This window comes from Zonotrichia leucophrys, chromosome 1, assembly GCF_028769735.1.
Source record: "Zonotrichia leucophrys gambelii isolate GWCS_2022_RI chromosome 1, RI_Zleu_2.0, whole genome shotgun sequence".
Classification (NCBI taxonomy): domain Eukaryota; kingdom Metazoa; phylum Chordata; class Aves; order Passeriformes; family Passerellidae; genus Zonotrichia; species Zonotrichia leucophrys.
In genome coordinates this window covers 73,457,441-73,482,984 of record NC_088169.1, presented here as the reverse complement: position 1 = coordinate 73,482,984, position 25,544 = coordinate 73,457,441, and the positions used below count along the sequence as shown (strand labels likewise).

The following is a 25,544-nucleotide window of genomic DNA, read 5'->3' as shown; positions in this document are numbered from 1 at the left end:
GTGCTCTTTTGGCTTTACAACATTTAATGTTCAGCTGGGGCTGTATGTCTTTAGCTGTATACTGCCTAAAGATTATGCATATATAACTCCATGCTGTAATGACAGCATTGAAATAAACTGCATCATTCACAGCCACATTCTCTTGTGGTACAAAAGAGTGAAACCCAATGAAAATGAGATCAGAATGGTCACTTGGTTTATGCACAGACAGTTTGGAGGCTCTTGAAAATTCCAGCAGTACATTTCCACCAGAACCTACTATTCTCCTTAAAGAAAATACAGATGTTCAAGTTATACAGTATATTATCTCCCTCTTCAATCTTATTCTGATGCAACAAAATTATAAGGCATCTTTGCAAGCTCAAGTGTTTCAGAGGTATCATTCCCTCCTCCTTTTCCCCATTCATTTTCATTCCCATTTGAAAGAACTATTTCAAAGTAATTGCTGTATTTCTTCCTTATTCACTCAGAACTCTCCAGTCAGGGTGTGGTAGAACGAAGGGTATCTACAAAACCATCTGATCAAAGATCAGAGACAAGTTATGCCTGCATGTGCAGTTTGTGATTGCTCAGGAAGTTTCAAAATTTCCTGTGGGACATATTGGCACTTGAGCCATGAACCAAGAATGTTCACCCCCTGCTAGACCCTCTGACACCAGCACTGCTGCAAATGGACATTTGCTGATGCCTGTGTTTTAGAAGTTGGATCCTCTGTCATAAGAAACATAATGAGGAACTGGGAATTTCTCCATGGTCCTGCCTGGATAGCAGAGGCGGTCGGCTCAAACTCCTCAGCTGCCAGCTCCATTTCCCCGGGAGTTCCACATTATTATAAGCTGTTTCAGGGCAGTTCCAAGTAGCATCGACCACTTGCCCAGCCTGGAGCTGGAGCCCACTCCCTCACGGGCCGGGCCTCCCAAAGGAGCATTTGGGAAGTAGCAATGACCCTTTGGGTGACTCCAGCGCGTATCAACGCCGAGTCCTTGCTGTGACAGGAAACCCCTCGTGGACCCAGCCGGGCAGAGGGTCAGCACACGGTGGGCTCCATGTCTCCGCTCTCCCGGGAAGGGGAGAGCCGGCGCCAGGCTCTGAGGCGGGGCCGGTGACGGGCTGTGAGGGGCGGCACGAGGGCGGCACGAGGGCACCTGAGGGCACATGGGGGTGGGGCCTCGCGCCGGCCCTGCCCCTCCGCGCGCTGCCGCGCACTTTGCGTAACCCCACGGTCACGCTGGGGCGGGGGCGGGCCGTGTGCTGCGTAAACGGCTGCGAGAATCGCCGCCGCGCGCGCTGCAGGCGTAAGCGGCGGGACTTTGCCCCCGCCCCGCCGCCGCCGAGCTCAGCGCTCCCGTCCCGCCGCCATGGCTGCCCCGGGGCCGGCGCGGCTCTTCCGGGCCGCCGCCGCTTCTTCCCGCCGCTGGCTCTTCTCCTCCACCTCGCCGGCAGCCGGGCCGAGGCCGGGCTGCAGCGGCGCTGCCGCCTCCGGGAGGGCAGCGCGGCCGTTCAGCCTTTCTGCCCGGGCGGCCCTCAGGTAAGGGGGTCACGGCCGTGAAGTGCCAGGCGGGCTCCCCTGCGCGGCTGCCCGGAGGAGCCGGGCCGGGTCTCGGCGCTGCGGGCGGCCGGGGCCAGCGGCTGCCTGTGGCACGGGCCGGAGCAGGATGACTTTCCCGCCGTGGCCTTGACCGTCCCGGCCCTTCCGCCCCTCTCCGGGTGCTTGGCGGTGGCACCGAGGCGCTCTCGGGCCCCTCCCCCGAGCTGTGCCCCGCAGGGCTGTGCCCGCGCTGCGGGTTGGCTCCGGCGAGGCCCCGCACCGGCCCCGGCGCGGGTGAGGCTCGGGGTCGGTGTGACCTGGAACCACGCTGGCATGGCTTGCAGCGTTATGGAACGGTAAACCAGCGTGCCTGGTGCTTTCACTGGTTTTCTGAGAGGTTATGACCTTACTGAAGTTGCACTCGTTTATCTTTTTTTCTGTTGTTTGGTTTTGTTAGTTTTTTTTTTTTCCTGCGAAAGTGTGGCTGGGCTTGTGGTAGAAGTACAGCACATATCAGAGCAATCCTCATACTTAGAGTGTCTTCTGCCTTTGGTATAGTTTTTCTGTGCTGAAGAGCCCTTTTGCATCCTTCTTCGTGGAAGGATGGTGTGTGACACTTTGTGCCATGATTTAGGTGACATGGTCATATCTGGTAATAGCTGGGCCTTGATGATCTCAGAGGTCTTTTCCAGTATAGTTGATTTTGTGGTCCTATCTAAATGTGCAAAGTTCCTCCTCTCCCCACCAGTATGTATGAGTAGGTATTTCAGAATGCTGTACGTCTGTGGGCATGTAATATTACACAGTCCACAGCTGTAGTTTTGATGCTTATTACAGGTAGTCCCAGATGGTTTATGTACTGCCTTCTGGCTTGTTGTTTGTATATTCAAAGATCAGTCAGGTCTACAGCTAGCTTTCAGTATTTAAAAAGCAGAAGTTTTAAAACCTGATGTACTTGGTTGCCAGAGAAGTTTCCTAGATTTAGAACAGGACTCACAATCAGCAGCCCAGCATCAGGGGTGTAGCCTGGCCTGTTTCCAGAAGATTGAGATTAAGCGCCCTCGCCATCAAAGCTGTCTCAATAGTTTGCTTTTGAACTCTTTTGCAGGTGATCTTTGACTTTGTTGCAGCAGATACTTTTAATGTGGAGAGAGAGAGACTTAACTTTTCTAGCCTAGGACTGCCGTATGAGATGAGTAAGTCGCTAGTCAGATCTCCTCTCTGCGGGATCCTACTGGTGATCAGTTGATTTTGTGGTCCCTAATTTGCTATTTTTAATTACAAAAATTAAAGATGTGACAATTTTTTTTAAAAGGTATTAAAATAATTGAAAAAAGAATCCTGTAAAGGGAAAGAATTTCCTTACCTAATAGTAATGTAAGACCTGTAATCCCCTCAAGTCTTTCACAAACAGGCTGAATACAGAATGGCATTTATTTACATTCATTTTGCAAGCACACCAGCAAAAAAGCTTATGCATACAAGTATTTCCAAAGTTGTTTATAAACTCAGTGTCATAACCTGGCTGAGTGAGTTGGGAGAAAAGGAAAGTTCTTGTATATTATTGTTTTCTTCATTTACGCATAAGTTACTTTCTCTGGGCACCATATTTGAGACCCAGTTCCTGACCTTTTTATAATCCACCAGTGTTATTTCAGTAAAAAACATACATCATTGTTTGTATGTGTGAAATTAGCTATATTTGTGTCTAGAACATGAAGATATCACTATACAAAACATTACCTGGGGTGGTTCCTGTGAGCAGAGGTTTCCAAGGGTTTCAGTGGAGCATCAAGCATTATGCTTTCATTCACATTTCCTCCTTTCTCTTGCTCCTTTTTTATCCTTATCCTTCCTTTTAATTTCATGGTGAACAGTAGTTATTTCGGAATTATTTTTATATCAGTCTAGTTATCTGTGCAATGTTTTTGGTGCACAGCATAATACTTGCATGCTTTAAAGATTAGTTCAGATTTACAACTTCTGTTGATTGAGGTCTGTATAATAGTTTAATTAATGGAACTCCTCAGGCAATTAGGGCTGTTGGATTTGCTCTTTATTAAAAGATCTAAGAATAACAGAGCTGGTTTTACCATGTGCAATACCAGATTAAAGTTATGTTTTGTTTGGAGGAATGTAAGAGGTGATTCATAACTTGGAACTAATAGCTGAACATTCAAAAGGCTAATTCTTTTAAGGGGTAAGAAGTAGTTCTTGAGACTTTTGCAGTATTTACTGTTATTTGCATGAGAGGAGCAGCAAACAGCATTTACAGCTCTCTGGTTTTCCTCTGTGCCTTTGCAGGATGCCTGATTTAGGGTATCCTTGTCAAGCTTGATAGAAAATGTTGATAGGACTGTGGCAACCATGTGAAGAAATTAATTGTATTTTACATCTGGTGAAAAGCGTTTATCTGAGCATGGATTGGGATATTTACATTTCATGTGGATAACACAAAATAAATTGTGTTTTTCCTGATAATCCTGAGGCTGTTCATGCTTGCATGGACCTGGCTCGTGTTTCGTGTTGATTGCCTGTGACTGGTTCACAGCATGTGGGTATTTGAATAGTTGTTTATCTTGATGCAAACAATGTCTGAGCGGACAACCCCATGTTATTTGAAATTTATAAAGCCTAAATATTGTTTCATGGGGGTGAGATTTTTATATTTTTAATGGTATCCCCTAGTCATTGAGAAGATTGGCTCAGGATATGTTTTGAATGTCTGACTAGTCTGATTATTGCATATGCTCAGTTCTGAAAGTATTTCCACCAAGTAAAGCACCAGAGACGTTTTGAATGTTTTGGCTAAGTGATAGAAGAGTGGTGTATGATAGGAGAGTGATAGAAGGTGGCTATAGCAAAAAAACAGATCTACTGAAAGACTTAAGAAGGCTATATCTAACTTTGCACAAATAAATAAGTTTTTGTTTCAGTTACAAATCAGGGTGGATTAGGTCCTGTCAAAAGATTAAGGTCTGTGTCAGTTTTTACCAAAAGTCAGTGACCCAGTGGTGGTCCTTCTGTCTGTCCCCTTGCTGCATGCCACACCACGAGGCACGCCCAGCCACAGTGCAGGTCCCAGCTGGCTGAAGCAGATATCAGATGGCCCCTATTGACAAGGGGATCCCACTGCTGCTTCTTTGTTCTTGTGGTTGATTTTCATCCACATGAGCAAAAGGAGTTGACTTGTGGTAATACTGGTGTAAGGATGATGGCAGGATGATTTGGAGTGGGGATCACACAAACCCACATTTTTAATACTCTAAAGAGATTGATTTAATCTGATCATGAAACCCAGATTGTGTCATTGCAGCCGAAAGTTGCAGTAATACAGCCATTGTAAACTGGTGTAAATTTCATGCGAGGGTCAGATCTGACTCTGCTGGTTCTGACATCTGTGGGGTTGTTGACCTTGGCTTTCAGCCAGTGCATTCCCAAAGGGAGGTTACTGCAGGACAGTGTGAGTGCTGGAGTGGAGAGGGGAGGAACAAAGGAGCGGGGGCAGGACTGTTCCTCTCCTGGCACTGTGGTGTTCTATCGGATTCAAGTGTGACCACAGATGAAGCCAGTTTCAAGTGTGATTTGAAAACTGGGAGGGAGTTCACTTGTCATTTACAAAAGTTGCAGGGATCTAATGGATGCCCAGACATCTTACTGTTTGGTCCATGGTACTTGTGAGTGCCTAATAATATAATAAAGCATATGTTTAGGATATTGGAATAAATATTTAGTACTTCCCATGTCTATACCTTGGGCAGAGCATACCCAGAAATGCAAGTGCATATTGCATTGTGTCTCCTGTCAGCGTTGCTTTTGTCATGTTGATAGCAATATTTCAGCAAAGGAGAGTGTACTTTGAGCTCTGGAAGGGCTTTTTGAGGCAGTCTAGAATTACACTGTCAGACGTTAGCTTAGGCTCTCAGAATGTGGATCTGTACCTTTCCAGATGCAGTCTAAACCCATGTGTGCTAAACTCCCAGAGGAGGTGGGGAATTTTGTACTTGTTTGTCTGAGTGGGTGCTTGTTTCCTTGGTTCTGCTGTGGGAGGTGTTAACATAGCTGAGGAGCAAAATGAAAAGCAGAGTGCTTTCTTAAACTCCCACAGAAGGGTTTGCTGGTGGCCCTTGGATAGCACAGGTGACTGTGCAACATAAATCATATTTTGTAAAGATATATCTTTAAAATTTCTGAATTTTTTATAGCATGTGCTTCAATTGCATTCTGCAGGTCAGCAAGGTCAAGCCTTCATTATCAATTATAGTTTTGGAATAAATTTATAGTTAACAGTGGCTTGTGGCTGCCTTCTGGAGGGTGGACTGAGGGATGATAGGAGAAGAATTGACCATGACATCTTAATAAATAATCACAGAGCACACTGGTGCCAATGGATCTTAAGAGTTGTGGGAAGTGCATGAAATCTGTAGCAACAAACATTTGTTGTTGTTTCATAACAAGCCAGGACTCAGATTGCTACAAACACATTCTTTTACAGCCAGTTACAAAAATAATTTGTTCACTGATTTTTTTAGCATGGCCATTTTCAAAATTTTTCTTTAATCTTCAGATATACAGGTTAGAGTTTTCCAGGAGTGACTTGATTTTTGACTTGTCTTAAGTCATAAATCACTCAAGGCCCACAGTTAAGAAGAGTATGGGTAATATGAAACATGTCGTTCTTAAACATGGATTTCACATGGAAACATAATTTTTTGAATTGGCTTTTTAGTTGTTCTATTTTTATGTCATCTCTTGGTAGATTTCTTCACTGTCTATCCAACAAGTTTTTGTTTTGCTTGCTTACTGTAAGAAAGAAAATAATCTATTTAAAACTGAACATATTGTTTGTTATTAGTATATTTAAAGCTTTCCTTTAATTTGTGTGTGAAATAAAATAATATAGAATGCAAAAAAATATTTTGTAATGTTGAAAGCTCTCATCTTAAAACATTTTTGAGCAGACTGAATTTTGTATTAAGTAAACAATTGTCTGGAAAGAAAAGGCAAAAAAATGCAAAACCTTCTTTCCTTGAAACCAGTGTAAAAACCTTGTACTTCACTAGAATTAATATTTACAAGATGAACTCCTCAGAGAATCTGTGCCTAAAAACAGCAGAATGTTATTGGACTATTGCCATTTGTGGGAAGAGAGAAGAATTAAATTTTGGAATTAATAGAGCAAAGTATCCAAAATTCTAAGCAGAAATGGGAAAATTTAGAATTTATCTTAAATTATAATTATGAGAACAACAGAAAATTCATAAGTCCAAAGCAAGAGTTCACAGAAAGATGGTGAGAGAAACATTTAAAATAAGCTCATTTATTTGTTAAAAATACAAATATTGTGCCTAAAATAAACTGTCTATGGTGAAAGGCAAAACATCTGGATCCCATATTGCTTGTAGTGACAAAACAAACACCAAAGTAGGTTTTTTTTTATTTTTCATGGTCTTTGTTCAATGTACAACAATAAAAGCCTGTACATGTTAAAGCTTTTAAAAGCCAATAACCTAGATTTCTCTTTTCTTGGAGTTGATAGTAGTAGTATCAACTATTATTTAAGTAGTAGTCAAGCAATTCTGAAGTGCTAAAAAATTCTAGTATTCTATAATTATATTATATAATTTTATTTTTCAGCTCAGAAGATAAAATAACTGTTCACTTCATAAACCGTGATGGTGACAAACTGACAGCCAAGGGAAAACCTGGGGATTCACTGCTGGATGTTGTTGTTGACAATAATCTAGACATAGATGGTTTTGGTAAGCAGATTCACTGTGTATTTTATTCACTGTCTAGAAATTGTTTCTCTTTATGCATAAATATTTATAGTATAATTTAGATCGCAAAAGACCCTCAACATCATCGAGTCCCACTGTAAATCAATATTTAAATATAAAAAACCTAAAAACCTAGCTGTACTTCATTTGGATTTTCTCCCCTTTTTTTCCTCCTACAGGTGCATAGAATATTTTGTTTCAAGTTTTAAAAAATACTTGAGGTGATCTGGGCTTGAGTACTAAAACAGGGAATATGCCCAGAATGCTGTCAAAATGGAGTCTGAAAGTTGCCACCTGCAGATCTGTTCTGAGCTCAGAGGTTCTGTTCTGGAGGCAACACAGGCAAGGTGCATTTCTAACAGTGTCTGGTTACTTCTGTAGTGCCAGACTGTCTCAGTTTATTATCAGGCTTTTTGTAGCACGTCTATATCTGTAGCAGAGGAGTGCAAAGTGAAAGAAACAGCCAAATCCATGTCAGTTACCAGGGAAGAGCAAGGAGTTTAATTCTTATTAAAGAACTGGAGTAAAGGAGACCTTGTGGAATTCTAACTTGGTACAAGTTCTGTTTAAAATCAAAACAGGAGGAAGTTACAACTTCTCTCTATTTCTTCAGAATTTTTCACTTTCCATAGTTAGACTCATAGGATGGTTTGGGCTGGAAGGGACCTTGAAGATTGTTCAGTTCCAAACCGCCCTGTCATGGGCATCTTCCACCTGCCCTTGTTGCTCAAACTACAAGACCACATTGCTCAAAGGTATTAGGTAATTGCAATGAAATACCTTGGGAAGGTATTTATATGAACATGAGCTGAAAAATTAATAGATCTAAAGCAGAAAGTGGCAGTACAATTTTCAGAACTGAATGCGTAATGTGGAGCAATTGGTAGGAAAATAAAAAGACAGCAGAGTATTGTAGCACAGTTTAAATTTGATGTGTTTTAGTTAAGTGTGAATAAATTTTACTGCTAGTGATAAAATCTTTGCTAAGATTTAAAATTTTATACTTAATATCGGAGATATCTTTTATGTCTGGAGTTGCATATGTCTGGGAAGAAAAACTGTCTCAAAAATTTGTAATGCACCTGGCTTTATGTATCACTTATTACTCGTTTAGGTTTATGGCTGGTCTGCTTGCATTCTACAGTAAGTGTTCTATTGTCAATATCAGCTGTGTTAGAGCATTGTAGTAAGGTGGCAAAAAGCAATGCTGTCAATAAAAGGAAGTCAAACTGAAAAATTCAGAATACTGTTACAGTCTTTAATTATAATATGAGCTAGTCCCATTTCAATAACTGCTTGTTAATGAAACATTGTACTAGGGCAGAGAAATAATGTAGCAAAAATGTATGTTCTGTGTTTAAGAACAAAGTAATAAGGGAAAAGTAAAATGTAAATCCTGCTTATTTGCTTCTGTCACTAGGGGGCATCCCATGTGCATTAACAATAATAGATTTATCTTTGTATAAAGGCTTACAGATCTATTGAAAGATTCAGCTGCACTCAATTTGTTATTGCCAATTTTATGGTTTTATGTTTGTGGAAAGACCTTCCACTGTTCAAAGAGACTGGTCAGTGTTCTTTCCTTCCCCCCCTCACCCCTTCCCTCACTTCCCCAACATAAATGATCCCTAAGCTGCTGATAGGACAAATTTTATGTTTGGCATTTTAATTAAGCTCTGCTTTTTCATGTGTATTTGAAGACATGATATAATTTAAAAATGAAATGTTGTATTACAGTGTCATGCTCACCTTGAATACATGCTTTTGGTTCTGTAGCAGCATGATGCTTTCTGTGTGGTTCTCAAGGTCTAATGATGAATTCCACTATTTCTTTTCATAGCAGTGGTTATACATAAACCTTGCTTCTCTTATTTCCATGATTACAAAGGTGATGTGGTCACAGTAGATTTTGTCCTGCTCTCCCTAGAAATAAGTAAACAAGTGAAGATTGGCTGTGTTATCTGATTCTCTTCTATCAATTCAAATCAGAGTCTGAGGTTTGTAATCCCCACAGTATTTGGCTGTCCCACTCTTCCTGAAGTTGCATATTTCTTTTGCAACTTGGTGCCAGCCCAAGACACAGACCAGTACAGTGACAGAGACAAATTTGTTGCAGTTCAAACTTGTACTGTGCTGTGCTGACCTAATTGCCATAGCAGGTAGGTGGAGTTGGTGCCTGTGCTGCTCTGCCCCAGCAACTTGTTAGGTCCTTGACTCCTACAGGAGCACCTCACAATCCATGTAGGCCATCTCTTTCTAGCCTGACCACCTTTGTTGTTCTCATTTACTGTTCTCTTTAAGTGAGAAGAAATAAGTATAAAATCCTTCCTCCCTGTACTTCCAAGGAATTGTTCTTGTGTAGCAGGTGTCTGCTGTTGAACTTCTAGAGGAAATCTTCTCAAAACCTTGGGAAAGAGAGAGATAAGAGGAATCAGCATTGGAAATAAATGAAGTAGTGTTGATTGACAGCATTGTCTGTTTTTGCATTCTTATGGTAGAAAGCTATTCTTTATTTAAATGGCGGGAAGGAAATTAGTTAAATATTTTAACTGATTAGATAGCATATTTTAACTGATTACATAGCATTTTTAAAGTAACTACTTAGCATTTAAGTAAATCTTAGTGCTATAGTAACTGTAGAAATGCTATTAATAGTTGAATGCAGAGTAGGTATATGAATATGGGAATATACAGAACATTAATTTTGCTAATCAACTGAGACTTCTTGTATGAAATAAACACATATAGTATTTCTTCTGAAATTCAGCTGCAATTTGAAACTGGGTTTTCTATTATCTTGATTTATTTTTCTTTAGGTGCATGTGAAGGAACGCTAGCCTGTTCAACTTGTCATTTAATATTTGAAGACCACATATTTGAGAAACTAGATGCAATTACTGATGAAGAGATGGACATGCTGGACCTGGCTTATGGCCTCACAGAAACGTAAGGCGACATAACCCTTCCCTACATTACTACTTCAAAGAATGGGAACAAAGGTTTGCAGATGGGGCAATCCAATATTCTTGGAGCACCTTAATCAGCTTTTAATGAATAGATTGATTTTGTTATACAAATGGGACTGCCAAGTTTAAATGTTGTTTGTCTGAATTAGTATTAAGATGTCAGTGTTGTTCTTGTGACTGAAAAGAGTCAGTACTTGGTCTTCAGAGGGGTCTGGTGCAGAAATGTTAGTGCTAAAGTATGACTGGAAGCCCAGTTCCTTCCACAAAAGCTTTGCCACTGCTGTCCTGTGTGTGGATTTTCTTACTCTTGTTTCTCCTCACTATTTCCTCTCCCTTGTTAGTCTGTAGCTAGTTAATGTATTTTATTAATGTGTTTATGTCAGTGTTTTAGGTTTTGGTCAGATCTTCTTTACAGAGTCAAAGAACGTTGAGGTTGGAGGGGACCTCTTGAGGTCAACTGGTCCAACCCACTGCTCAAGCAGGACCACCTAGATCCAATGCCCAGCACCATGTCCAGACAGCTTTTGAATATATCCAAGGATGGAGACCTCACCTTGTCCAACCTCCGTGGTATTTATGTATCAGGGTTTGCTAAGATCCTTCCTTCTCTAGGAAGCCTTCTCTAGGACAAACAGCGTAGAGATGTCAGTGGCCTTGACTCCTGTCATAATGATCCTTGTGCACACAAACCACATTCCCTTTAGGAAGAAACTGATCCTGAAGTGTGCTCTGACTGCTCAGAGGCATTAGGATTAGACTAGTGGTGCTCCAAAGTAAGCCTCTGTTCTGCATCACCCCCACCATCACACATCTTGTAGTTAGGGTGTTAATCCTCATCACAGACCCATTCCATACTTGCTGGTGCACAAGTAGCCTTTACCACAGAACCTGCTCACACAAACAGTAGGCAGCTGCCTTTTGAGGTTTTACAAGCCCATTCCTTTGTGTTTCAACAGAACTGCTTGTTGAAGTTTTTGAGAATCTTTCCAATGATGTCAGAGGCTTTATACCTGGTCTGTATAGCATAGAGTTTGTCTCTGCAAAGAAGTACTCTGAATTAACTGATCTGTCTCCTTATATCAGTAAAAGGAATCCTATCCTCATCATTTATTTCTACATGACACTTTCTCACTTAAGCCAAATTTGAGCATTTATATGAAGTTGGAAGGGCAAAGAAGTCAAGCTATGAGAAACTTGTAGCTTCTTTTGTTTTATCATTTTTCCTGTCTCACAAAAACCCATTTCCAGTTTGAAAAAAAAAAACATAAGCCTTTTAAGCCTGCCCCCTACCATAATAAAAAGAACAACTTTTAGGTTCAGGGCCAAAATAATTCCTGAATAGCTCTGGAGGCATATGATCTAATAAAAACCTTTTTCTTTGGCTACCTTTTAAGTAAAGGTTTAAAGCAAGGAGATTTTACTGAGGAATTGGAAAACAGTAGCAAACCAGAGCTCTTTGTTTAAGTGTTTCTATTTTCTCCTCTAAGTTCTTCATACGGAATGAAGTTTTACACTCTCTGATGGTGTTTGGTATTTCTATTAGGTTTTCCTAGCTTTACATGTTCTTCCTATGGCCAGGGACTTTCCATTTATGTGAGGGCATGACTCTTCTGAAAGGTGGAGCTCTAAGTGGTTGGTATTTGCTGCACATTACCTGGACTCCTGTGCTGATGTAAATTTGTGTAATGGAGATGTACTTCTCTGTTCTGTCACAGGTATAAGCATCGCAGCTTATTCTTTGCTACTTTGTGTTTGGGAAAGTTTCAGCCAGCAACTGCCATGAAAGTTCATATTTTTGAAAATGAAGGATTAATTGGTTAAAATGAAATTCTTTTGATCAACTGCGGAACAGTAGAAAATAGTAAGATAGGGGAGTGCAAACCCTGGGCAGTTAAAATACTAAAGCAAAAAATAAGATGAGAAACAGCTTGCAAAAAGTAGGCAAATGTTTTTGTTTCTTTTGTTTGCACTTTTGTTTCTAACCTATCAGCAACAGGAAACTTTGTCTAGGTGCTGAGCCAGTGGGTGATGTAGAAAATGAACGTAAAATAGAAAAAGATAACATAATGCAAAACAAACTTGGCTTTTTTCTCTAGGGGTTTTATGAGCTGTCCGCGTACTGGAAGGTTTCTTTGCAGAGGGTGTCCTGGTGTATTCTGTGACCTTCTTTCAAACTAATGTGTCCACAGATATAGTGTTACTCATACCAATTAAAAAATGAAAAATTACTTACATTATTCAGCAAAGGCCCTGTAAAGGCTAAGTAATTGGTTAAACCACCCCCCCCCCCAAATCTTTTAATAAGAAGTATTAAGATGCCTGGTAAGAGTATGTGATCAACAGCATGATGTAAAAGTGATTGGTGCTAGGTTTTAATTAGTGTGAGCATCCTTGTGGAAGACTTAGGAAAACACAGTGAGGAGTAAGGGTTGTTTACTGGGCTGTGGTAATGTCACCTGCCTGTGAAAACAAGCAAGAGGATTTTATGCTCTTGAACAATAGGAAATGACCTTTGGAGTTAAAAGGCAAATGCAGATAAATGCATATGGAGAGGTGGATAAAAGAGTGGGAACTTTATATTCTTGAAACAGGCTGTCAGCTAGTTAGTGTCTGTGGTACTCCAGAAAATTGCCCATCCTTGCTGATGTCTTTAGTATTCTATACTTAAATTCTGAGACATGGACATTGAATTAAAGTTATCCCAGCAATAAAAGCAGCTTGTGATGTCTGCAGAGTTTTGTTGTAGTATTGAATCTGGTTTTAATTGCTCATGTGCAACATCTGGTTTTCTTGTGCTGAATGATAGGTATAGAAATGAAGGATGACATCTCCTCTGGTGTGTTGAGTGTTTTATCCTTCTCCTTCCTATGTTTCTTGTCTTTTCACTCTTGCTTTTCTGGCTTACACCTAATCTTGAGTTTTTTAGTTTAATAACATTGAATTCTGGATGGAGGGGCTAGGCTTTGTTTTTTCTGAGGCTTTCATTCAGAGTCATTGCCTTTATCTCTTCAGAGGTGCCAGATGTCCCTTGGGAGATCAAGCATCACTCCCTGCACTGGACTGACCTGTTAGTGACCCACTGAAAAAGGAAGGGTCACCCATATCCTGCATTGTCTCAGTGAGCAGGAAGTACTCAGCTGTGGGACTTCCCAGTGTGCTGAGCTCTCTTCTGGCCATAAATCCTGACTATTGCCACACAGATCCTTGTGCTGATGCACGTGGTTCACTCTGTGCTGGACTAAGGCCCTGCACAAGAGTGGCTGTTCCTAGTCCATGGTCTGTTTGGGGTGGCTGGGTGTTGGAGATGTAAGGGGGTAAATGCTGTTAGATTGCTGGGCTAGAACTAACAATGATGTCCTGTTTCCCCACAGATCACGTTTAGGCTGCCAAATCTGCTTGAAGAAATCAATGAATGATATGACTGTTCGAGTACCAGAAGCTGTGGCTGATGCTAGACAATCAGTAGATATGAGTAAAAACTCCTAAAAGAAAATATCCTAGGGGTTTTAAAGAAGCTTAATTATTTTTATAACTTATTTTTAAATGTGTAATTAAATATGGAAACTTACATAATTGTGAGTTATTTTATATGACTATCAATACTAGATTAATGCTATTTTAATTTTCTTTATAGAACCTCTTATATTTTTACGCTTAAAATGCAATAATACTTCTTATAAGTAATCATTGGATTATAAACAATAGCAAGTGTATTACAGATTTCATATAACATTATTCTGCCAAAACATTTAATGACATTTAAAAACTGGATCACTTGTACAGGACTTCTCCTAAAACAAACTCTGAGCATTTCTAGGTGTCAGACCTGAATGTGTAAGAGAAATGAACTTGTAGGACTGCATGGGGTCTTTTTGAAGTGTTGCCATGAAAGATGGTGTGCTCAGAACTAGTTAAAATTCTTGGTAAATATGATACTTCCTCAGCAAATAGTAGATTTTCAGGATAGGAATTTTCCAGACTTGTCCGGTTTATCTCGGCTGTTTGAGGGGCCTGGAAGGCCCGGGGTGGCCTTGGGGCAGCCCGCGTATCGAAGGACGAGAAGAGGCTTCAGTTCTTCTTTCTGGTTTTATGTTTATTAATTGTTTATCTAAAAGATGTTCTTTCAGCCGAACAAAGATCCGCTCAGCAGTCAGCCATGGGCACACTGTGTCGTCCCCCTGACCGCCACGTATCTTTATACCCCTTGCTACGTATACAATATTTATCACTTTTCCCCAATACCATCTATTGTTATCACTCGGTGTACTCTTAGTAATAACCAATCCAAAGGTGCCACCGTGGCCAAAGAAGATGGAGGAGAGGAGGAAGAAGAAGGAGGGTAGGACACACCCCAATTCCTCCATCTTACTCCTCTAAACCCCCCTGTACATAAATCCTAAACCCTGTTTCTCACCCTCTAATTAGCTAATCTTTCCACCCTTCACCCCGGTGAGGCCCTCTTATCTTCATAAAGGTGTCGTCTCCCGTGTAGGGTCAAAGTCCTGCCACCAGACACTTCTGGCAACATTCCAGGACTCCCGGGCCCCCCAAGGGTGGTCTCGGGGGCCCTGCATCCCAGGACTCAAATCCTGAGATCCCACACAGACTTTGGAATCTTAATGAGATGTGGCAAATGTTGTCTTGTGAAAATACTGCTAAATCCATGAGTTCTAGGAGCTGTGTTATGGTTTAACCCAGCAGGCAGCTAAATGCCATACAGCCATTCACTTGCACCCCACCACTGCCCAACCCCCCCCTTCCAAATGGGATGGAGGGGATAGACTTGGATGGAAACAGTAACATTGATATGTGGAGATAAAGACAGTTCAATGGGACAGAAACAGAAAGGAAAACAATAGTAATGATGACAAATAAAATACATAAAACTAGTGAGGCACAACACGATTGCCCACCACCTGATGACTGATGCCCAGCCAGTTTCTGGGCAGTGCCCCCAGCCAGCTTTTGCCCCAGCTGATATTTTGAGCATGACACCATAGACTGTGGGACCTCCCACTGGTCACTGGGGTCAGCAGTCCTGGCTTCGTGCACCCCCATGAGGTGAGGTGAGAGTCTCAAAAGGCTTTGACTGAGTTGTTGCTAAGCCGTGTTTACATTAAAACACCAGTGTGTTATCAACATTATTCTGATTCTACATCCAAAGCAGCACTGTACCAGCTACTGGGATGAAAATCAGCTCTCTCCCAGGCGAAACCAGGACAGGCTGATGCAGGATGTTGGCACCTGCAGCTTAACCCTGGCCCAAATAAGATGTCAGTAAACCTCAATAATATTTACATTTGACTACACCACAAATACTGTGGTTGACCAGGCTTAGAAGAATGAATCCTTGGAGCTCTGTAATGGGAGAACATGCCCAGTAGAATTACAATTTACACATCACAAACTCTTATTGTTCTCTGAATATAGCTGAGTTGGGATTGAACAGGGCAATGTTTGTCAACATCAGATTTGTACTGAAATCTTTATTCCTCCTGCACAAGTTGAGCTTGTACAGGAGGCAGTCTTGACATTCGCTAGAGTGTTCTGCTTGAAGAAATTACTTGATTCTGGGCCTTGCTCTCAGGATCATTTCAGTAATGGTTGATGCAAAATGACCAAGTTGATTTGTTTCATAAAAATGGTCTAGGTTCCCCAGAAGGTGTAGGGAAACCCCTGTGGTGAGATGTCTGCATTGATGATAAAGAACTTCCAGCTGAATATTGGTTTCGTCTTTCTAAAGTAGCTCAAACAAAATAATGTTTCTAAGACTGCTATTATCTCCAACTTTACATAAATACTTATGTGTACTGGTTATCACCAGTAGTTACTAACTTTTGATTTTTTGGGCATTTATATATATATATATATATATAAACAACCATGTTTGTTTACTTTTGGCTGATAGAGTACATTCATTAATGGTTTGAACTGGTAACAATGCCATCTGGACATCTTTTCTTGTATTATTATATGTGTGGAGAAGAGAAAAAATATTTTTCCAGTGTCAAATATTGGGATTATTTTGGGATTCATAAAGAGGAAAAAAAGTTCTTCATTATAAGAAGGAATATTTTCTAGAACTGTATTGAAAATAGTTGTGGGTTAGATTCTTTTATTTCCTCTCTTAGTTGCCTTGTTTCCTTATGTTACCTTTCAGCTTTGTTCTAATGCAAGATATACTAATTGTGGTCTGCTTGAAACTTAATCATGTAGGGTTTCAGAATACAATTCTGATGTAATCTGATTCAAACTGAGACTTCGGAATTAAAATTTCCAAGCTTTTATGAAGGACAGAGAGAGGAAGGTTAGGGAGAAGGGTGGGCATATGTTGAAGAAATGTTCTGAAGATGCTGCTGTCTTCTTTTTCTGCTGCTGTGACACTAACCATGACTGAGAGGTTGCCCTCACACAGTCAGACCTTAAGGTAAATCTCACCTTGTATTGCCTTTGTCCTGAGCTCATTTATATACAGTTATTACTATTGAATCTTGAGGTTTGGGGGTTTTTTACATGAGACAGCTCATCAGCTTCCAAGAGGGGAGCTGGGTCATGACCAGATGTGTTGTGCATTTGTGTATCAGAAAGAAATTTAAGTTTTCACTATACCTGTGAAGCTTAGGGGTAGATGTTGATATTTATTGAATTTTGGGCTCATCTTTTGTTTTTGGTTTGGTTTTAAGGTTTTTGGGTTTTTTTTTCCATTGGATTATTTGGGTTTTTTTCAATACAGCACCAGGTACTTCTTGTGGGAATCTTGAAGTGCTTAACACTGTGTTAAACAAATGTGGAACAGCTCCCAAGTGAGTTTTCTTTCTAAGCCAAGGTGGTTTCATTGTGTGTTTCCTGTGACAGCTTCTCATTACAAAGACTGACTCTCCTACAGTGTACCTGTGGAATGAATCTCTCATCACAGAAAGGCAAAAAAAATGACACTTCGAAGTTCATTTTGAATTCTAGAGGTATCCCATACTGCATGCAAATGGAAATCTCAGAACACAAAGGAACTGACTTGTCCCCAGAATGCACAGCTCAGAGATACTAGTTTATTGTCAAAATTATTTGCAAATAAATCTTATTTTTAACCTCTTTCTGACACCTCTTGTTTTGTGGATTTTTCTTTCTTTCTTCTCTAAGCTATTGAATGTATTTCAATACATTACCCATTAATGGTGGACTTTAAAGTGTAAGTATGAAATTTTGTGTAGTGACACACAATTATAGCATCAAAATTAGTTGAATACATGTTTATTTCCCTGTTCAAATAAAGATTACAGGTAATTTGCTTTCTAAAACCATTTCCTTTCTCTGTTAAAAGATGGGGTCAGTGGGTTTCTTCTGTCTCTCCCCTCTAAAAAATGAGGAGCAAATCAAAACTGACTGTTTCCTTTGTGTTGTAAACTAAACTTTAGAAGCATACTCAAAGTCTGGGGCTGGCACAGATCTTTACTTCACAAGCTTTGAGGGAGTGGTGAGTTGCAGTGTCATCTGTTGCTGGTGGGTAAAAAGGTCCTTTAGCTTGGGTTGTGTTTGTGAGAAAGTCAGGCCAAAACCATCCCTCTGCCTTTTCAGGAGTGTGGGGAAACTTGTCTGTGGCTCTACACTGTCTGTAGCAGATAGGGCCTGGCGTTCGGAAGATCTCGTGATGTTACGGGAAGACAGGGCCCCTGCCCCCTTAGATAAGAAAATTAACATAGGAATGTAGCCCCCTAAACCGGATTCCGGTAACTTTCCACTTGCCCAGGTAACTTTCCATCCCCTACTAACCATAGGTGGTAAAGACAGACCCCCACCTGACGTAGAAGCCCCCTAGACTATAAAACCCCACGGGAAGAGAGAATAAAGGCCTTTTGATCCTCCACCACATTGGTGTCCGCGTGTTTCTTAGGCCCGAGCGACCCTGGGGAAATGGGTCGCCGTGCTGTTTCCTGAAACCAGGCCGCCTGCCTTGTATCAGAAGGCAACATTCAGGTGCCGAAAACCCGGGGAACGGGGATTCGCCTGGACAGGAAGCAGCGGCTGCGGCGGCGGGTTCCGACTGCAGCGAGGGAGACGTCCTGGGACCAGCAAGGAACATGAAATCCATTGCAAAGGTCGTATCAGATATGCATGCACAGTTTGGGATAGAATGTAAAATTAAGGATTTATCTCTCGCATTGCCGAGATTGGTTAAGCTTGGGGCTATAGAAAGCCCCACGGATATCCTCCATCCGGAGGTTTGGGATGATTGCACAAAGGTCCTGGCCGAAGACACTATGTGTTCCGGCTCAGGGAAAGCCCTAAAATCCTGGGGCAAAGTTCTCCAGGCTTTACAGAAAGCTCGACAAGAGCAGGAAGCCTGGAAAGCCGCACAAACCTGCTTGCTAGCCCCCCCACAGCCCGGGGTAGGTGCGGCGACACAGACTGCAGAGATTCTTGACCCGGGCGGTCTCGCGGGGGGAGGCGCGGTCGGCGGAAACCCCCCAGAGAGTGGGCTCGCCATCGGGGGGGGAAGGACACGCACGGGCGTTCTGGCGGGGGTTGGCGGAGGAGGCGCGGAACGCGGCCGACCCCGCCGGGAGCGCCGCCGGGAGCGCTGCCGGGACCGGCAGGGACTCCCCGCCGCCGTATGGGTTTGAAGATGGCGCCGAAACACATGGTGAGGGCGGAAGTAAGGAGACGGGGGGCGGAAATGCCGTCAGCGCGCCCCAGAACGCATGTGCGGGAGAGCGGGGAGAAGAGGCGGTCCCCGCGGTACGGCGTAAGACCAATCAAAGCGCTCTATTCAAATTAAGTCCTTATAGGGCAAGAACCTCCTCCAGCAGGAGGCGGGGGGACCCCAGGGGGAGGGAACGGCCCGACCCCCGCAGGAGGGGGCGGGGTCGGAGCCCGGGAAAAAGGCAGAGCAGCCCGGAAGTGCGGACTCACTCTGTTTCCGGCTCTGACTCTGACTCGGTCTGGGACGAGGGGGAGTCAGGGAGTTCGGATTCGGAGAGTTTGGATTCGGATTCTAGCTTTAACAGAGGGAGATCAGCGGCATACAAGGTTTCTAGTCGCAGGGCTCCCGCATGGGTGAAGGGGTCATTAGAGAAAGACCGGACTCCGCTTACGGATTGGCGGAAAATAAAGATGTTTTGCGCGGAGTGGAGCCCGTCTGCTAACCTGGTGCTCCCGGTCCGCGTGAGGGGAACAGGCGATAACCAACAGAGGACTTACTCCCCTGTAAACCCAAAGGAAATCCAGGCAATAATCAAAGCGATCGCAGACAAGGGAATTAATTCTGCCATGGTTATCACACTTATTGATGGCGTTTCCGGAGGGGATGATATGTTGCCTTTTGATGTTAAACAGACGTGTAGGATGATTTTTGATGGCGCGGGGATGATAGTTTTTAAACAGGAGTGGGAAGATCAATGCACAAAGGAGCTGGCCCAAGTGACAGGACCTAACCATCCACTGCATGGCTCCAGCATACAAAGACTCATGGGCAGAGACCCCACAATGATCACCCCCCAGGCGCAGGCTGAGGGCTTGCAGGCTCATGAGGTTTTGACAACCACCCGTGCTGCCCGGGAAGCCATCCGTGCTGCGGCTAAAGTAGTAGCCAGTCCAGCCCCATGGTCGACCATCAAACAGAGTGAGAGCGAGAGCTTCACTCAGTTTGTGGACAGACTTCAGGCAGCACTGGACTCCTCTTCGTTGCCGTCGGAGGCTAAGGGTCCCGTGCTGGCAGACTGCCTGCGCCAGCAGTGTAACTCAGCCACCAAGGACATCTTAAGGTCACTGCCACCTGAGGCTAATGCAGCAGCCATGATTAGGCACGTTGCAAAGGAAGAGCATCTGGCTCCCATCCAAGCAGCAGTTCACACTGCAATAACCAGTGTGATGGCATGCCTTAAGTGTGGCCAGGCAGGCCACCTGGCAGCAAACTGTCCCCAGCCAAGGCGCCTATCAGCAGCTGCTCCGCCACGCCAAGGGGGACTTAAGGGACCGTGCTGGGCATGCGGGAAGAAGGGGCACTTGGCTAAGGAATGCAGATGCAGGCTTCAGGGAAACGGGAGGGGGGGGGCAGCCAGGCTGTGTCCAGCCCCCTCCCACCTGGAATATGCAGCGGCCCAGCTACAGCAACCCCCACTGGGGCAGGGGACCCTCATATCCTATCCCCCCACAGGGAGTAGCCAATTTTGCATCCCCGCTTACGGTGCAATGGCCGAGAGGTCGGACCAAGCAAAGTGATTAAAAGCGTGCCGAAAGGAAAAAACGCAACCTACCCTAAAACCCTACCCACTAGAGTTAGCAAAGTCCCAACCGGCCATGCGGAAGTCTTTCAGACAGACCGCGCAGCCAGATCGGACTCAGACCCAATCCTTCGTATGTTAGAAGCTACCTTTATATCCCTGAATGAATCCAACCCTAACCTAACCGAATCCTGCTGGCTTTGCTACGATGTCAAACCTCCCTTTTATGAAGGAATTGCTTTAAACACTCCCTTCAGTTACTCCACAGCCGATGCCCCTCACCAGTGCAGATGGGAAACCCCTCGTAAAGGGATCACCCTGAGCCAGGTCACAGGCCAGGGCAGATGCTTTGGCAATGAAACCCTAGCTAGGCGGAGAGGCAACATCTGCACCAAAGTTGTCAAGCCTAACAGGAAAAACAATAAGTGGGTAGTCCCATCCGCACCTGGGATGTGGGTTTGCCAGCAATCTGGAGTGAGTCCCTGTGTGTCTCTTGCCAAATTTGATGACTCTAACGACTTTTGTGTCCAAGTTCTGATTGTTCCTAGGGTCCTGTACCACTCAGACGAAGAGGTGTACCACCTTTTTGAGGAACCCAGCCGGCTCCACAAAAGAGAAATACTAACAGGTGTAACTATTGCAATGCTGCTCGGGCTAGGAGCGGCAGGAACGGCAATGGGTGTCTCAGCCCTAGCAACGCAGCACCAAGGACTGTCCCAGCTGCAAATGACCATCGATGAGGACCTGCAAAGGATCGAGAAATCCATCTCCTTCCTGGAGAAGTCAGTCTCCTCTCTCTCGGAAGTGGTCTTGCAGAACAGGCGAGGTCTGGACCTCCTGTTCATGCAGCAAGGGGGCCTGTGTGCTGCCTTGAGAGAGGAGTGCTGCTTCTATGCAGACCACACAGGAGTCGTGAGAGACTCCATGGCAGAACTCAGAAACAGACTGGCTCAGAGGCAGAAGGACAGGGAAGCCCAACAGGGCTGGTTCAAGTCCTGGTTCAATCAATCACCATGGCTAACCACTCTGATTTCTACCCTAATAGGTCCACTGGCATTGCTACTTCTAGCGGTTACCTTCGGACCTTGCCTGCTGAACAAGCTGGTCTCATTTGTTCAGACCCGCCTGGAACAGGCCAACATCCTGTTCATCGGGTGGCGGATCCAACCAGGGAACACTGCCAGCCACAAGTTCTAACCTTGACTGGCGAAAACTTACTCAGATATACCAAACCCCCTTTTCCCTATCGAACTACAACCTTATACCTCATTTCAGTGTATGACTACCTCATTCATTTGTGAAAAAGGGGGGGGAGATGTAGCAGATAGGGCCTGGCGTTCGGAAGATCTCGTGATGTTACGGGAAGACAGGGCCCCTGCCCCCTTAGATAAGAAAATTAACATAGGAATGTAGCCCCCTAAACCGGATTCCGGTAACTTTCCACTTGCCCAGGTAACTTTCCATCCCCTACTAACCATAGATGGTAAAGACAGACCCCCACCTGACGTAGAAGCCCCCTAGACTATAAAACCCCACGGGAAGAGAGAATAAAGGCCTTTTGATCCTCCACCACATTGGTGTCCGCGTGTTTCTTAGGCCCGAGCGACCCTGGGGAAATGGGTCGCCGTGCTGTTTCCTGAAACCAGGCCGCCTGCCTTGTATCAGAAGGCGACAACTGTCCCTTCCCTCTACTGCCCTAAACAGCAGTCAGGCCCAAGCCAGTGGAGTCTGTGACATTTTGTGGCATGTTTGTGTGGTGTCTGAAGGGGGAAGAAGGGCGCGCCTTGCATCATTCCCACACCACCACATCTTCATCTGTCAGAAGTTCCCATTATCTGGACTGCAGGCTGTTGTGAGAGTGAAAAAGGCAAGTTCTGTAGGCAGTTTGTGACTTCTCAGACAAAAACTAAATCTTGAAAGTTCATTTTTTTTTGGCTATGGGGCTCCAGAGGATTTAAGACAGCTGTGTTCAAACCTAATTCACATCCCAGTTGGGGGCCAGTTGAAAAGGCTGTGTCCAAAAAAGCTGCAGGGAAGATGCAGTGTTTGTCCTTCTCACAGGTCCAGGCTAGAGTGTGGAGGAGATTTCCTACAGCCTATATTTTGCCCTTGCAATGGACAATATGGTATGCAAAGATAGGCCATACAAAAAAAATCCGTATTTCTTGGGAGAAAAAAGGAGAAATAAATCTTAAAAGGAGGAGAAGAGATGCTCAAGCTGAGTCAGTGAGTTACCAAATAGTAGAAAACACTAGGAAGAGTGCAGCTGCTTGAGATGATTTCTCCTCAAGTGACCTGAAAAGATGGGAGAGTGGGAATTTCCTGCATGGCTGGGGCTGTGGCCTTGCAGGGTGACTGTGCAGCCCCACGTCCTGCTCTGGGCTGCAATGCCTCGGCGCTTTCTCTCCCTGTTGTGCTGCCAGGACAGGGACAAGAGGCACGGTCCATCCATAAGCAAACAGGCATTAAAAGTATAAACGATGGCATTAAAAGTAACCCTGAGATTTACTGTCTAATCCACTGGCCACCACTTTTGCTTTTTATGGAGTTAAGCAGAGGTTTTTGATGTGAAGTAGTCCACTTTTCAAAATGTCTTTAAAAAGTCATTTCTAGCCGGCAGTGGTTTAGCATTTGCAGCTTCAGCTCTTCATCAAAAAGCTGTTGGCTTATTGTGCTTGGCCAAGCGTCTCTGGGGCTGCCCTTCCCAGTTCTGGAAGGTTCTTGAAGTTCATTCCCTTGACTCCAGCTTGGCCAGAAAAAGGCTGTTCCGTGCATTTACACTGCCCCTGTGCTTCCATGTGCACAGGTCCAGCCGAATCCCGTTCCCTGCGCCTACCCCCTCCCCGAGCCGGCACTAGGGCATCTGCGGGAGATGAGAAATTCTGGTATGGGGTCTGAACAGACTCGGTGCCGCCTCCTTCGGGTCCGCTCAGGAACAGCGGAGCCGTCCCGTTTGTGGCTCTTTCAGATTGCCTGTGTTCCCGACATCACCTCGGCTGGTGCTGACCCCAGGCGGTGCATCCCTGCAGCACAGCGCTCCAGGTATGGAAACTCCCCATGGGAGTGGAGCAGCCGTGTGGGACAGCCCCGCTCAGCGCCGCCCTGGAGGGAGCTGCTCGCTCTGCAGCCGGGCAGTGCAGGGAACGCGGGGCTGGCACTGGAAAAGCGCCATTGCTGCTTCAGGCCGGGCTGCGGCAAGGCTTGGCTGTGAGCCAAATCAGCCACAGCTGATAGGAGACACACAGCCATCGGACACACAGCCATCGATCACACCACGCGGAACGCGCCGCCCGCCCTGCGCCCCGTGAGCCCCAGCCCCGCAGCACCCGCACCTTCGGCCGTGAGCTGCCGGGGAGCTGGTGTGGGACCGGTGTGTTATAGTGCACTAAATAGTTTATTTAGTTGTTGTTTTGCACTGGGTGGAGATTTGCGCTGACCAGTCTTTATATTGCATTAATAGTTTATGTTATATCACACGGCTTGTTCTTCCCGTTTCTTATCACATGGTTTTTTTCCCCTCACCCATCCTCTCCCCAGTACCCCCTGGTAGTCTCTCCCCACTTGTATCCCATTGCTTGTGGTCCTCTTCCTCCACCCCTCCCCAGGTATAAAAGCTTGTCACAGTGTGTCTGCTTCCATGTCTTGGTGGCACTGATCCATCAATCACATAACACAACACTGCTCAGTGTGGGACATTTGTGCTCCTGGTTTCTCCAGCACTATGTTGTTGTTGTTATTATTATTATTATTAATTATTACACGTGATAAGTGGTAACAACTGGGGATGCTGGTGCCATGTCAAGTAATTCTTTCAATGCTCCAGAGCAGTCTGCAGGTACCTGTGGCAGCTGTACCTGCTGCCAGCTATGGCTGATCCAGTTCTCCTCCTGTTGGCAGCAAAATGCCACTGGCAGCTGGGGGGCTGAAATCCCTGTTTCTGGAGAAGTCTGACATCTCACTGAAGGAAATACCAGGCCATAGACAGCATTCCTTCTTCAGGATGTGTTTGATGAAAAATGCCTCTTCTTAAGGATCCAGTTGTCACCCTGGTTTTTAAGATTTTCTAAGCCTTCTGATGTTTGCATTCTTGTAACGAAGTTTCTCACACACTTTCTGTAAATAGCTTATTTTTCTGCATTCTTTTATAGAGGAGGAGAAAGTTGATGGACTGTTGGTTTGTCCAGTGTCATTGGAGGGGTGGCACTTTCACGCTCCAATCCACTGTCACTTTTGAAAAACTATAAATGTTGGAGTCAGAAAAATAAACTTCCCTTTTCTTCACCTTGAGAGCAGTGGTGTGTACACTCATGTTGTTTCATGTCCTATAGTGGCATCCAGTTTTGGATCAAACAAATATGCAAATGAGTTGGATGTTCTTACTCCATCCAAGTGCATCTGAGCAGACTCAGGGGCAGGTTAGCAGCTCCCTTTCATTTTACTCTTCTTCAAGGAGCAGCCCTGCTTTGCACAGGTAAGCTAGCACTAGCTTTTGATATGGTGAGTGCTCAGAGGCTTTACTGGGAATGGTTTGGAAGAAGAAGGGCATTCCCTTTCTGGAAAACTCTGACTTGAGGGAAGAAAGAGTATGAGACAGGACACAAGATCACAGTGATGCAGCTGCAGCCTCTCTGATCCAGGAGAGAGGCAGACATGTCCCACCCAGGGAGCAAGCAATGTGTTTTGGCTGCAGATTAAAGGAGAAGGTGTCATTTCAGAGGAATGTTTAGCAACAGATGAAAATAGCTATAAAAGAAAACAAATGGTGTCACATAGACAAGGAATATGGTAGCTCAGAGTGACAGGGAAGCTTGTTCAGGCTGTGTTTCAGTTCCAGGGACTGATGACTGTCAAGAGGGGGCACAACAGGGGATGGCTGGAGCAGGAGAGTCTCTGCTTCAGATTTCAGCACTTTTTGGTTTTTTCTTCCAGACTAATTGAGTTGTTATGATCATCACAGCTTTTGGAATTTTGGAATCAGAAAATCAGGAAAAACATGTTTTGTCCTGGCATGGAGAAATAAAAGCAATCAATGTCCCTTGTCTTGAAGTTTCCT

At 44.2% G+C, this 25,544-nt stretch overlaps 1 protein-coding gene across 1 annotated transcript; it reads left to right on the top strand.

Annotated features, from left to right (window-relative positions):
* The first annotated feature begins 1,249 nt into the window (after nt 1-1,249).
* FDX1 (ferredoxin 1) lies at nt 1,250-13,900 on the top strand. Its single transcript, XM_064717892.1, has 4 exons — nt 1,250-1,528; nt 7,166-7,290; nt 10,125-10,254; nt 13,646-13,900. Exons 1-4 carry the CDS (start codon nt 1,359-1,361, stop codon nt 13,758-13,760), a joined length of 540 nt encoding a protein of 179 aa, XP_064573962.1. The 5' UTR covers nt 1,250-1,358; the 3' UTR covers nt 13,761-13,900.
* Nucleotides 13,901-25,544: the final 11,644 nt, after the last annotated feature.

What these genes read in the sequence shown, in the direction of transcription:
- FDX1 (XM_064717892.1), top strand. Translation starts at nt 1,359, where the DNA reads ATGGCTGCCCCGGGGCCGGCGCGGCTCTTCCGGGCCGCCGCCGCTTCT. An exon ending in TCTGCCCGGGCGGCCCTCAG is followed by an intron (nt 1,529 to 7,165) that starts GTAAGGGGGTCA and finishes TTTATTTTTCAG; the next exon opens with CTCAGAAGATAAAATAACTG. An exon ending in GCTTATGGCCTCACAGAAAC is followed by an intron (nt 10,255 to 13,645) that starts GTAAGGCGACAT and finishes GTTTCCCCACAG; the next exon opens with ATCACGTTTAGGCTGCCAAA.